Source organism: Impatiens glandulifera, chromosome 1, assembly GCF_907164915.1.
Source record: "Impatiens glandulifera chromosome 1, dImpGla2.1, whole genome shotgun sequence".
In the NCBI taxonomy this organism is placed as follows: Eukaryota; Viridiplantae; Streptophyta; class Magnoliopsida; order Ericales; family Balsaminaceae; genus Impatiens; species Impatiens glandulifera.
Genome location: NC_061862.1, coordinates 146,748,619 through 146,762,964, shown reverse-complemented (window position 1 = coordinate 146,762,964; position 14,346 = coordinate 146,748,619). Strand labels below are relative to the sequence as shown.

General features: G+C 29.4%; 1 protein-coding gene across 4 annotated transcripts; it reads right to left on the bottom strand.

The window, feature by feature from the left end:
- Positions 1 to 5,758: 5,758 nt before the first annotated feature.
- On the bottom strand, positions 5,759 to 12,106 carry LOC124920047 (probable galacturonosyltransferase 7). Of its 4 annotated transcripts, none has more exons than XM_047460438.1 (11): positions 11,559 to 12,106; positions 11,336 to 11,367; positions 11,136 to 11,231; positions 10,897 to 10,956; positions 10,373 to 10,418; positions 10,185 to 10,225; positions 9,776 to 10,074; positions 8,095 to 8,458; positions 7,135 to 7,659; positions 6,227 to 6,510; positions 5,759 to 6,141 (listed from the first exon to the last, which is right to left on the bottom strand). In XM_047460438.1, exons 1-10 carry the CDS (start codon positions 11,710 to 11,712, stop codon positions 6,232 to 6,234), a joined length of 1,896 nt encoding a protein of 631 aa, XP_047316394.1. In that variant the 5' UTR covers positions 11,713 to 12,106; the 3' UTR covers positions 5,759 to 6,141; positions 6,227 to 6,231. The 4 variants fall into 4 exon arrangements, with proteins under 4 accessions (XP_047316394.1, XP_047316393.1, XP_047316392.1 ...); XM_047460437.1 differs by having other exon boundaries at positions 5,759 to 6,510; positions 11,559 to 11,821; positions 11,910 to 12,106; XM_047460436.1 differs by having other exon boundaries at positions 5,759 to 6,510.
- Between the last annotated feature and the right edge of the window lie 2,240 nt (positions 12,107 to 14,346).

The window sequence follows — 14,346 nt, the reverse complement described above, 5'->3', positions numbered from 1 at the left end:
GTTAGTTATCATTCTCCCACTTTAAAATTCATTGGTTTATAAATATTTTGGTAATTTTCAATACTTTCTTTTTATCGTTTATAATATGAATTAGGGCGAAATTTATTTGCTTTACTTTACTTTGTACGAATAGGTATCTGTTAAAATAATTTTGTTTAGAGTATTGATTTGTGTTTATGTTGAAATATTAAAAATTATGGCAAATTTTCATTAAAAAAATTAAGGCAAATTTTGATTTATTTCATTTGAACTCTATTATATAATTGATCTTAGTTTAAATTCAAATGGTATTAGTAGAAAAGAAAAGAGGAAAAACTGAATGTTTATTCGGTAGTACTCTCATAAGATATTCTAATGGTATCTGGAATCAATGGCAATAATGTTAAAACTCTACCATTTTCTTTGTGTGCTTACTAAAACTTTAATCCTAAAACTTCACTCATGTTTATGATTAGTTTGTGTTTATGTTGAAATATTAATAATTGTTTTGTTAATAATTCTGACAGAAAATTAAGGTTAAAAATGATGGAACATGATGAATTGCATTTACAATTAGGATGTGAAGCAGAAGTGCCTCAATCGAAAATGTCTATAATGGATTGGAATAAGGCTAGCGAAAGGTTTGAGACATGGGTTTTGACAAAGTCTAACGACGGTGAAAGTGACAGTGACAATCATGATGACGATGACGATCCGTATATGTGTGAAGATGTCATTACTCACATTTTGTCAATGGAGCAAGGCGTGCATGCTAGAAACGACTCACAAGTCAATGTGATGTCATAGACAACAACATGTGTAAGAGCTTCAATGCATGAATTTTAGATACTCGGGTAATGTCTATTGTAAGTATGTTGAATCACATTAGAATAATGGTAATGCATAGACTGCATGATAATCGAGGTCATTTATCTAGTTGGAAGTATGACGTTTCCCCTAATGTAATGCAAATAATTGAATAGACTAGAAAATATGCATATTATTGTGGGATTGAATGGAATGGTGATGCAAGATATGAGATATCTGATAACGATGAGAAGCATGTTGTAAATCTTCGAAATAAATCTTATTCTTGTAGAGAATGGAACATTTATGGTATTCTATGTAAACATAAACATGCCTTGAGAGCAATTGATAACGCTGGGAAGAGAATTGAAGATTTGTATCTTATTGGTATAAGAAAAACATGTATTTGAAATCATATGCTAACACCATGGAACCAATGAGAATGTGGCCTCCGTCTTTAAGAGAATGGCAGGTCGGCCAAAAAAGAATAGAAGGAAAGATAGGGATGAACCTCCAAAGAACTTTGGATAGATGTCAAGAAAGGGGAAAATCATGCATTGTAGTGTTTGTGGTTCAAGTACTCACAATAAAAGGGGTGCAAACAACAAGGTCAAACATCATCGACAAATAATATTGTAAGTTAAATTCAACATTTTAGTTGGTTAACATAGTTACATAAGTTTAACATATATGTATTTGAAATAAGTTTTGTGTTGTTAAGAATTTGAGGAGAACTAGAGAATTTGAAGGCATGGAGTTTATCAGATCAATGATGGGGTTACAATTGAAAATGTAAGTTCAATTTAAATTATTATATTTTTATTGTAATTTACAAATGTTTACTCTATTTTATAAACGGGAAGACGAATGATTACTACAGTTAACGGTCAAACATTACAATCCTTACCAACACAAGAGTGTTAGTTGATATTGTGAGATAATTGAGATTTGACAACACAAAAGTGTTAGTTGATAGTGTACGAGAATTTAGATTTGACAACTTGTTTATATTTGAGATCTTTTAGATGTATTTGAAAAATTATTTTTGAGGTTTGTGAAGGGTTTGTTCTATTGTAATAGGTCTTCTACTTTTGTGAAAAAGATTTTACAATTTTTTTTTTTTAATTTTGTTGTACTTTAATGTTTTGAGAATGGTTTGTTTAATTGGAATAGGTCTTCTAATTTTGTGAAAACCATTTAACAATTTACAATTTGTTTGTGATTTTTTTGTTTTCTTAATATAAACAAAAATAAAACTAATAGTCTTTATGTTTAATCTTTGATTTATGATTTATAATTTTTAATATAATTAAATATTATAATAAATATTGAACCATTTTATACATTATAATATTATGTTGATATAAAAAGAAACAAAATAGTAAAAAAAAATTAAAATTAAAATAAAATACTCAAATAACAAAAGAATAAACAATAAAAGAAGATAAATAATAAAAGAAGATAAATGTATTAATTAATTAATAAAAAAATGAGAGAAAAAAATGAATATTTAATTAATAAATAATAATTTTTTTATAAAAAAAAAAACTAACAAAATTTACTAAAAAAAGGCTAGATGAGCCAAATTTTAATAATATGTACGATTTAAATGAATTTTTATTAGTTTATATATCTAATTGAGCTCGTTCTACAAATATGTAAAGCTTTTTTTTCTTTTTACTTTGATAAATAAATTTCACACTTAATTCATATTTATTACTAATGAAAAAATGATTTGATTTAGATAGTCCATTTTGCTATTTGGACTATATTAATTTTAATTTTTATAAATAGAAAATGGAAAGATGATTTAAATAACTTATATTGTAATTTTATATCATATATGATTAAGTCTATTTGATAATTTAGTATATACCCTCCTAATTATAGTTCAATTTGTTATTTATTTATTTATTAATTCTAGGAAGCTAGCATTAAACCTACTTACATAACTTTCATATTTAGGTAAGACGTAATTTCACATTTATTTAAGACAGTTTTTCACTTTTCGGTGAGAATAAAATCTGTCATCTTATTCACCCTCTAACTCTCTCAAATATATAACTAAATCTTTGTTATTTAATTTTATATATTTTATATTTATATTCTCTTAATCTTGAGAATTTAGGGTTCCATATTTTCCGTATTGAATGATAATATTATTGATTTTATATATATCAGAGGGATTCAATTTGAAAATGACAATTTATTAAACGAAACATAAGAAGAAGAATGAGAATGACGAAAAAACGCAAAACACATTTAATAATACATCAATTAGTATGCTGGTGAAGATAAATCTTGATTTTCTTGATTTTTCTTAATGATTTTTTACCGCTCTTAACTGTTCTTGTACCCATGTAACCGAACAATTTGAGAAAGTTTGAAGACTTGTCAAATTGAGATCGCATTATTTGAAACCAATCTCAATTTGATAGGTCTTCTAACTAGTTTCAATCAGATGACATAGATAACATATATAGATAAGATATTTAGTAACTTAAAACATCAAGGTTAAATAATAATAATAATAATAAATAAAATTGAAATTTACATTAATTAAATGAATATATCATTGATTTATTAAATGAAACATTTAAAACAAATTAATATAATATAATAATAGTCGTTTAAACTAACGACAAAAACAATACAATAATACGATAGTTTAACTTGTCACCAAACACATATATAACGAGATTAACTATTTGAGAGCAATAATAAAAATATAAACAAAAAAAATATTTATTAACGAACAAACATAAAATCTAATATTAACGAACTCGAAGATCCTAAAAAAAATTAATGATTCACCGACCACTTCCACCGATTTTTTAGAAGAAATCTCTCATATCGTCACAATATTAGCGTTATAGAGTAAATATATTGGTCGATCGCGATCATTGAGCGTCCTACGGTTTCTTTCGAACCAAATTGTACATCGGAAAATAATCGGGATAGTAACTATCATACGATTTATACCATTGATACGAAACTCAAATCACAAACAATAAAATTTACAAATTGAAAAAAAATATATGTATGACCTAAAACAAATTTATGTTTTTTTAACCAGGGTTAAAAAAAGTGTGAAGACTTAAAATAAGTTTATTGAAAATGGTAATTGAAATGAATGCATCCTTGATTTAATAAATGAATCTGACATAAGTTTTATACTTAACTAAAAGCACAAACAACAAAGCTTGTAAATTGATGATTTTTTTATTGTTCAAAACAAGTTTCTTAAAAATTGTATACAAAATTATTTATATATTCTTTATAGAATTTGATTTCAATAACTTCAACACGGCCATTGATTGTATTCAAGAGAAATGATAAAATGTAACATCTTTCATTAATATATTTTTATGTTATCATATAAATATGGGGAGTATCTAATTGAGATTTCATTCATAAATAATCTAATTGATTCTAATTTTTTTTATTAAAGATTTATGAAATATAAAAACAAAATCTTTGACTCAAAATCAACCAAATTAAACTTACTTACATCAACAAAAATATGTTATGAATTGAATTGATTAGACAAGTAATTTGTATTTTATTATAAATTTATACGAGACAAACCATCGAGTCACATATGCTATATAATGCCTTCCAAACCGTTGTAAATAACTACAAAATTAGATTTCTTTCATATTATGAAAAATATTTGAATATTGAAAGAAAAAAAAACGACCTCAAACCTACAGTCAAAAAGGATAGTCAAAACTCAAAAGTTGTTTAAACATTTGTTGGCAAGAAAATAATTAAAATACACTTTATATACATATAATAATAAATATAAAACATAATCTCAATTTTATTTTATATACATAGGGACGGACAAAGATTTATATTTAGGTTGGTCTTAAAAAAATTAAATTGAGCCTAGAAAAATATTGAAAAAATTTGGGATAAAACGAGTATATAAAAGAATATTTTATTATTTTTATAATTATATAAACCACTAGTTAATTATATTAATTTTTTTTAAAAAAAAAAGAAAGAAATAATATCACATTTTTACTGTAAAAAAAATGAAATACATGTATATACTATGTATTAGAAAAACATTTGACAAAATATAATATAATATAAAACAAATAAATAAATAAATTTCCTAAATCTTAATACTAACTATTATATTCTATCGTTCTAAAAACTTAAACTGAACTTATTTATTAAAAAACAAATTCAAAATCAATTATATTTATTAGGAAAACTTTGATTAAAAAAATATTATATAGTTTAAATCTACAAAATTATCCAAAAAAAAATTACTTTTTATTGGCTTAACAAATTTTGTATAATTCAATCACATTTTTTTTACAAGATCACTTGCTATTTTTTATTTTTTTAAATTTAAAAATTAATTAAAATATTAACTTCTAAATAACTTTAATAGAAAGAGGGTGTCAACACAAATATTTTTTTTATATATTAAAAGTCAACATAACAACTCACATCTCTTACCTCAATTTTAACTTAACACCGTTTTAAATAAGAATTCACTCGCAACATTCTTATATTAGCTTAAATAAAATGATAGTTAAATAGTTAGACTAATCAACCATTACAATTTACATGCTACATTTTTTTTTGACCCAAGTTTATTCTTAGTGCGACTAATATGACCCCGTTAAATCAGTGTTTTTAGTGGAATCAAATCGGAGACTTTTACTATCTTAGATAAGATTTTTAACACTTAAACTTAAGCTACATAGTTAATGCTAACATTAACCATACATAAAAGAATCACTTCACTCTCACACACCTCACCACTAATTTGGTGATTGTTATACAAGAACAATCACTAAAATTGCACTAAGATAAAGACAATGAAAAAGCTAATAAAGTCCCAGTTAGAAGAAAAAGGACAAAAGACACAATTTGAATACAATTTATGACCACAAGTTTAGGATCAATTCATCAATGAGAAAGCTAATAAAGTCCTAGTTAGAAGAAAAAGGATAAAAGACACAATTTGAATTCAATATATGACACAAATTTAGGGTTCAAGGTCCAAAATGGAATATCGGCCTTCTTCTAATACAATGGCCAAAAGAAAACCAGATGAAACAGATACACTGATAATTCCTTTCCTATTGAATCAGAATCAACTATTCAAGAATGCATCTCCCTATCATCATCTTGTCAAGGCTCTTCCCCAAAACAAAATGACAAAAAGAAAAAGCCTATTTACTCCAAAACTATCACAATTTTTTCTATAATTGTTTTTACCTCTTCAAATACTTCAGCCGCAATCTATCCCCACGAAGAAATCTTTTGACCTTTGTGTATATAACAACCGGTTGGAACTTCCATCAAACCACATTTCGTTTCCCCATTACTCTAAGATGGGGTTATCCACCAGATGTGTATCAAAATATTTTTAGTTAAAAATTTCAACAACAAAATAGCAAATTATATGATTCACCTTGTTTAAGGGTTCACATTGCAATCGTTCAGAAGATGATTTTCACGGTCTAAGAATTTTGTCCAGTAAGTTCTGTACTTGTGAATGCCCATGTCAATCCAAGGTTTCATATTTCCATTGAAATGTAAGACTGATGCTTCTTTAATCACTCCCTTATCCAAACTGTAGTCGTGACTGAGTCCCGATACTACCCAAGTAGCGTCAAGGGCTTTAACTAAACCTTCGAATGTGAGCAAACTTGCACGCAATGTGGGGGACTGATACAAGTTTCCTTTATTGTTTTTCTGCTCAAGATAAAAAAAATAATGCAAATAATTGTCATGGATTTTCACAACCAATAGTATGTTGGTTAATGAACAACTTATATAACATGTAGAAATTCAGCGGTCATCAATAGTTTGTAAAAAGGCTCACATTGCAAATTAACGATAGCTTAATGGATTTTAAAAACTGAGGATCCCATCTAGTTAGTATAAAATATAATGCATAGCATCTAAATGCAAAATAAAATATATAACTGGCTCTACAAAAGCACACAATTCCAGTTCATGCTAATTTCTATGGCTTTGTTTGATCAAAATTAACCCTTATCCCATCCAACAATCAAATCATCAACTAAAAGACCCTTATTTTATTTTCTATAACATTTTAAAATGCTGAATACAAAAGATATTTTAGTCATTTAACCCAAATAACACTAAATAATCCACTTTTTCATAAAAAAAAAGAAGGTTTTTTTTCTAAAAACAATGGGATTATTTCAAAAAAACCCAACATCAAACAAGCTCTATAACCTCGAATAAACCAGGGAGAGATCCAGATTTTCTGTTATGTTTATGAAGAACAATATACCGAATTCCTGTAGCTGAGAGGATAGACAAAGTTTTAACTGGAAAAGAAAATCTTACCTCTTTTACCAATTTCTGAAATATTGCAGTAAGGTTTAGCTCTCTCCACCTATCCAGATCGACAATGTTCACACCAGACATCCAAGCACATGAATCTCCATCCTTAATAGTCTCGCCCAAATAACTTTTCAGTTGACTGAATCTCAATGCACAAAATTGCACAGCACCATTCACCTTGCCTTCCAAGTCTACGCCCCAAAGAGCGGACAGATCTCTTTGGATAACAATATCATCGTCTAATACCACTACTTTCTTCAATGAATGGAATAGTTTAGGAATAAGGTAGTGTGAACGAGAAAACATGGATATGTACTCTGTTCTTGCACGAGTTGTTTTGGATTTGTCAATGTCATTCAAGGAGATGCGAAATTCCTCCGGTAGATACAATGGAGTTGACGGGTCAAGATCTTCAATGTTGAGGACTCTAACTGTTGCTTCCATGTAATTATATTTGTGGAACCAATATTTCATGGCAAAATAATTTTGTCTATCTGTTAATACATGGAACACTTGGTCCCTGCTTACCTAAGATATCCAACAAGAAATTCAATCACACAATAAGCAGACATGGAAGAGAATAGTGGGATACAATTATGAGTATTTGGAAAAGGGTATTTTGTACAATCTTCATCACAATCACATTGCCAAATAAAAAGTGAAAGTGATTATTTTTGCATTTGGTATGAAAAATGTGATTGTATTAGATGAAACTTTATTATATATATATTGATCATTGGGTTGGAGGATAATGAGTAAAGACATCTTTATAACATTTCATCATATCAATTTCTTTTCTTTTTTACATGGGAACACATTTAGAACACTAGGCCAAAAGTGAGCTAAATTTATTTTCTTTTTTCTTGATTCAAGTGTTTATGCCAAATGTAGAATTTATTGTATTTTTAGCAAGTTGAAAAAAAGTTATGCTAAAACAGGCCATAGACAAAATCGAGAATGTACCTTGGAGTGCATTACAGTTGACTTAACCACCACAGACGATGCCAATACATTATTTGAGAATATAACATAGTGGTGCAGTGTTGGATTGGTATATTTCTCAGCCAGCAACTGCTCCAAATTGGGTGGAGGAGGAGATTTGAAATATTCCGTAGTTAATCGCATTGACAGACAGTGGAGGCTTTTTGCCACTGTTTGTACTGCTAGTTGATAGAGAAAAGCACTCTGCTTCATGTGGAAATTTGCTTCATCTTCTGTGACATCAACCAGTTGCCTAAATTTCTTTTCAACATTATTAGAATCCATAGGGATGACAGACTTAGCTTTGGAAATCACAGATTCCATCCTCTTTATTTTGCCTTCCATCCTGATGCAGCACCAGAAAACCATAAATCATACACAAACGCAAAGAACGGAAATCAAATAAAAGTGTGCAAATGCAAGCAACAGCTTATACACAAATGTTTTGTATACTAGCATCTTCACAGTAAGATTGAATTAACTGTGTAACAGCTAATAAATAATCATACATGTAACCAGACCTGAATAATGAGTAGCAGCAAATCTGAATTAACTTTGTAACAGCCAGATGGATATTGGACACTGGCTTGATTTCGGAGTTGATATAAAAGTAGTTTCTCTATTAAAAGTTGCATAAGATATAAAGTTGTTTGCCACATAAACTGCTTCTGTAATTTATTGAAATTGAATTATGTATATTTTTCTTAAATTACAAAACTACCCTTTCAATAAATATATATGAATGCATGTATATATGTATGTATATATTATGGAAAGGGGAAAAATGAGAGAGATTAAATATATATTTTTGTGAATGATAAGTAGGGTTGTCAAATAATTCCGTTAGTTTTGATCAGGCTTAGTAGTCAGAAAATAGTGCATTCTAAATGTATGACCTACCTCAATGATTAGATCCAAAATCAAGAAATTTGAGGGGCGGTTCTATTAGATAGATATCATCATTGTCAGAATTTGCCATCATATAGAGACAATTCAGAACCTACTGTGTTCTTGCAATAATGATTAATTCTGGACTAGAATAAAGTACAACTACATGGTATCCCCCATAGAGCATGTTGTAGATATAAAAGCGGTTGACCCATTTATTCTCCCATGATAACAGGTCCATTCCACAAACACTCTTTCTCCTCGTTCTAAAGAAACAAGATTGATGCCAACATGAGAGAATGAACTTGCTATATCTATAGTCCATTGTTTTATTATGTTTTGGCTCTACTTCCAATCCAGTCCATGGTGATCATCTTGAGAAAGAAACAAAAAGGCAGAAAAAATAAATTATTCCCTGAGGGGGGCTTGTCCAGGTAGAACTTGTCTATAGATTTGAGAGGCTTTAGAAATACATTATAACAGATGTCAAAACCTTCGCCTGAATTCCACTCATTTTTTAAATATTCCTGACTCATATCCTGAGGGGCATATTTTATTTATTTTCCTTCTCAGAAATAAATTTAACCAAAGTATTGAAAATGCCAACTTGCTCTAAAATCACAAAGGATTAAGAGGAACATCATTACTTCTATGTTTATACAAGGTATATCCCTCTAGTAAATCATTCTGTAAGTAGGTAACATTTTTGTCCAGAGTGCGATATAACATATTAGTTACTATTTCACAAATGTATCAATTGGAAGTGTTGACTTACTGCTGAGGAAGGTCAGCATCTGTAGTAGTATCACTGAGAATGCGCTCAAACTCTTGAATACTTTGCTTCATTTCTTGGGACAACTTGTCATGTCTTGGTAGCTTCGCAATACTAGGATAGTAAGCTCGAGCCACAAAGAGCAGGTCTTTCATTCTTTTTACCAAATTGTCTTCCATTTTTTCTGTATTTTGTTGACGCCATAAGCAATAGCTCCCTAGTTTCCTTTCACATAAGCTCTCAGTTTCATCAATGGAGCCTTCCATATGTTGAGCAACTGGAGAACCACGGAAAGAAGGGACCTGCATCAGCTTTTTAAGCATTTAGTGGGTTGTTAAGCCTGAAAAATTCAGTAAACTCACATAGCATGGTAATCAAATAGCTAATAAAGATAATAAGTTTTTATATTTGCCTTTTGATGCGGTTCTGAGGAATTTGTCAAGACAGGGGAACCTGCAAGCCACCATCCCACACCAAAACAAAAGAGGGTTCTACTTAGGAGCTATAAATATATTAAACCCAGGATGCAGCAGCATCTATTTCAAGGTCAAATGCAACTGAATTGACTAGGTCAGTTATACATAAGTGTGTAAATCATACCAGTAGTTTCATCCTTATCTTCATTCTCATAGACTTTAGTAAAATCCTGAAGAAATTTGGGGGGAAAGTAAAAGCAAAAGAATTAGATCAAAAATGAACTTTACCATTAACAAAACAGAAAATCCAATTACCGTGTTTGAATAAAAAAGTTAAAACTTCAATTTATTTGGATGTAATAGTAGATCAAAGGATTAACATCAAGCTCAGTTCACTCAAGTCTTATAAAATGCAGTAAGGGAAAAAACATGCAGCCTAAAATGCAACGTGTTGTAAGCAATAGAGAGAATAGTACATGATTTGTGTCTTTTCTTTATTAATATGTCGGAAAACAAAAATGAGAACATAGATTTGCCTCTTTATGTATGCCTAATTATTTTTCCCTTTCAGACTGAATTTACTATTTTGTATTGGTTTTTTCCAGTTTTTCTTTGAACAACGAAAAATTAGTTCACAATTTGACGCTAATTCCAATTACTTAATAATCAAGCAACTACAAATTAATCATCAAACAAAATGGAATGAACCTTCGGAAGAGTTTGGCCAAATCTCTGGAGAAGGCCATCAACATGGCTGGAATGATCTTCCTATCAACATATTAACAAATAGAAATTGAACCAAACAAAACTCATTTAGTAACCATACAAGTTTAAGTGCAATGCAAATGCAAATGCTTATTGACCATTAGTTGACCTCAATTGTGCATAACATGTATAAACAAATGTCTAGGCCAACATTGAATTGAAATCACAAGAAAATAGTCTACCTTTGTCTGACTGATGGTATTTCCATCATCATCGCGACGCCTAGACAGATTTCTGGTATTTCCATCCTCATGTTGTCCAGAAACTATTAGAACATTCTGAATCCCATGATCATGCAAGAACAGGTAAAAAAAACACAATAAATACGAATGCGGATTCAGACAAATCAAATATATTATATCAATGTTTTCATTGTCCTTACTGACGAGGTCTTGTTTCGATCAGATACATATCCTGCATAAGATTAAAGGAATCAAACATATGAAAATGGAAGAAAAACCTTCAAACGAACATCACTGTAAACAAAATCAATGCTATTCCACTGCACAACTAGAAAATACACAGAATGACAAACAATTCATAGATCGAATGGCCTGTGACTAGTCAGTGAGAGTAGATCTGATTAAGAAAAAGTGATTCAGTACCTGTAACGGAGTAAAAGCTACTATGGAGACCAAGCAAGCATACAAGAGGTACGAAGATTGAAAGAAGAGCTAAACCAAGCAAACCAATAGCGAGACCTCTACATCGTCTCTTAACAGGAAGAGTATACGAATACGACGATGCTCCTCCTTTCATCACTTTACCTTCTTCGTGATTCTCTTACAGTTTGTTCCTCAACTGTGGGAATGCGAATTGATTTCAGTTCTTAAACAAGTTACAGGAACGCGGATTCTGATCCCGAGATCTGCTGCTTACGACAGAGTATGAACTTACTTTTACTTCTTTGGAACTTGATATGCTCAGATTTCTTGCTTTTATCTTTTTACTCTTACCAGTTACTTAACAAGTTGGATTATTTTCCACTCTAGATCGATTTGCAGAAGTCTGCTCATGGAGGAATCGATCAGTGGGAGAAGAGAGAAGATGAGATGACAGAGAAATCGATCGATTGAGAAAGAGAAGATGAACAAAGCCGGAAATTTAGTGGTTTTTTCAATCTCAAGCAGTTTTTCCCCAAATCTTGGTTACTTTTTTCACTCAAATTGCTTATATCTCTTGTAATATTCATTTGATGCTTATAGACCAAATTAGAATCTTACTTTTTTTTTTTTTTTTTTTTTTATCAAAATCAATTATAATTAATATTTTTTTATTTTTAAACAACAAATTAGTTTTGCGTCTCTGTCGTATATTAAAAATTGGAATTGAAATAGTAATTAAATAAACAAACGTGCTCAATTACGACCAAAATTTTTAAAAAGTTAAAAAGTCATTTTCGTGTCTTTTTCGATGACTTTTTTTAGTATTGATGGTGTCTTATTTCTATTTTCATTCCTTAGATTTGAGTTGGTGGTTTGTTTTATTCGATGCGACATTATATTCAGTTGGATCAAATTTGTTTTCTCGATTTTTTTACAATCTGAATAATCGTCTCAATTTTTGGTGGGTCGTTTGTTGTTTATACATTTCGATCGTGTTGGTAATTATTTATTTAGTTCGTGTATACCTCCTTCTTTGCAATAAATAAGACGATTTTTAATAAAAGATTTTTTAAAATTATCTCTCATTTAAATGTCCTTTTAGAGGTATCATTTAATGATTTATATAAATTTCTCGCTATTTTGATTATATTAATAGATTGTCAATTATCGACATAATTTTCTTTGGCATTTCTTATCAACCATCGGGTAAAGATAAATTTCACTACATCTCTGAATTTTGGGTAGAGATTTTTTGACACTACTTAATTGAGATCTAGATGTCCTTTTGCAAGTTATCGACATAATTTTCTTCGGCATTGTTTACCGACCATCGGATAAAAATAAATTTCATTACCATTCAGAATTTTGGGTAGATATTTTTCTGACACCCCTTAATTGATTTGTTCGTATTGTTTTTTCATCCCTCGTTGTTATGAAATTCACATCAGTTCGTCTTTTAAGTCACCATGAAAAAAATTTGTATTATTGTTGAATGATTTCAATTAAAATGTTAATATTTACAAATATATATTATTTAATATTCGTTATATTTTATTATTACAAATTAATATTCTATTTATAATGGATAAAGAAGAATTTTTAAAGATAAATAATAAATGTTGATTTTAAAAAATGATGATATATATTACCAATCATATATTGTGATACATAAATTAATATTAATAAACAATTTTAATTAATAAATATAATAAGTGACAAGTGAGAGTATATGAAAAGAACTTTAACAGTAATTAAATAGAGTAAGTCAAACAAATTAATAAAAAATTATCATAATAATATCTACTAAATATTATGAGTATCAAAAAAAAAAGTTATCATTGACTAACAATTAGTAAAAAACACCGAAAAATAACCCTTGGTCAAGATTCAAGAAATTTCAAGCTAAGCCATCATCAAGGCAAGTCTTATCTCAAGTTTAAACACAAAGAAGAGAGTCATATATATCATGATTAACAAACTCCATACTATTAAGCCAATTCAATAAGTTCTATGGGTGAACAATCAAAATGACGAACTTAAATATCAATTAGTATAATCTATGGAAATTCTGCGGTAATTAAAATATGAGAAATGACCATCACTTTTTACAGACACTCGGCTTTAAGAGATCTCTAAGTGCCTTAACGCTCAAAACACCCAGGAGGAGAATACATATTCTCAAACTAGGGTTCCTTCAAGTTCATGAATTTCCGCCACAGATTGAATTTTAAAACGTAGATAAAGATTTGGTAGGGTTTCAAACGGAGAAATCCATGGGTGGATATCGACATGATATTGTGTAAAAAGACATTGTGAACATCATCACCAAAAATCTTGATTTTCTATATAATGTTTTGAGTATACATGTGGAATATAGAAAATAAAATATATTAAAAGAGGAACTCTAAAATACATAAGAGTGCATTGAGATGATGATAGCTTATCTTAATGGGAAGAGGGGACTGAAAGACAAGGTGATTCAACTGAGCGATAATGAGAGGAGAGACTGTGTTCGCGGTTATCGTCTTTGTCGGAAAGTTTCATCCGCTTCGGTCTATTAGGAGAGAGAGAGTCATGAGATTTATTAAACTTACACGTATTACCTATTATGAAGTGTGATTCGTGTAAGTGTAATAAGCTTAAGTGCAGTGATAAGGATAAGACGGACATTTCGCAGGACGAAAATGCCCTTTTCGCAAGGTTTATCTAGCATGTTCATTTTTTGAATTACACCCATTATAGTTATAGGGCATTTCATCCAAATTTCCAATATTTTCTTAACAAGAGA

Excerpts from the sequence above, each read along its gene's own strand:
- LOC124920047 (XM_047460436.1), bottom strand. The coding sequence starts at position 11,712 with ATGAAAGGAGGAGCATCGTCGTATTCGTATACTCTTCCTGTTAAGAGA. Across the intron at positions 11,232-11,335 it reads ATCGAAACAAGACCTCGTCA|AATGTTCTAATAGTTTCTGG; the intron begins GTAAGGACAATG and ends CATGGGATTCAG. Across the intron at positions 8,459-9,775 it reads GATGCTGACCTTCCTCAGCA|GATGGAAGGCAAAATAAAGA; the intron begins GTAAGTCAACAC and ends GTGCTGCATCAG.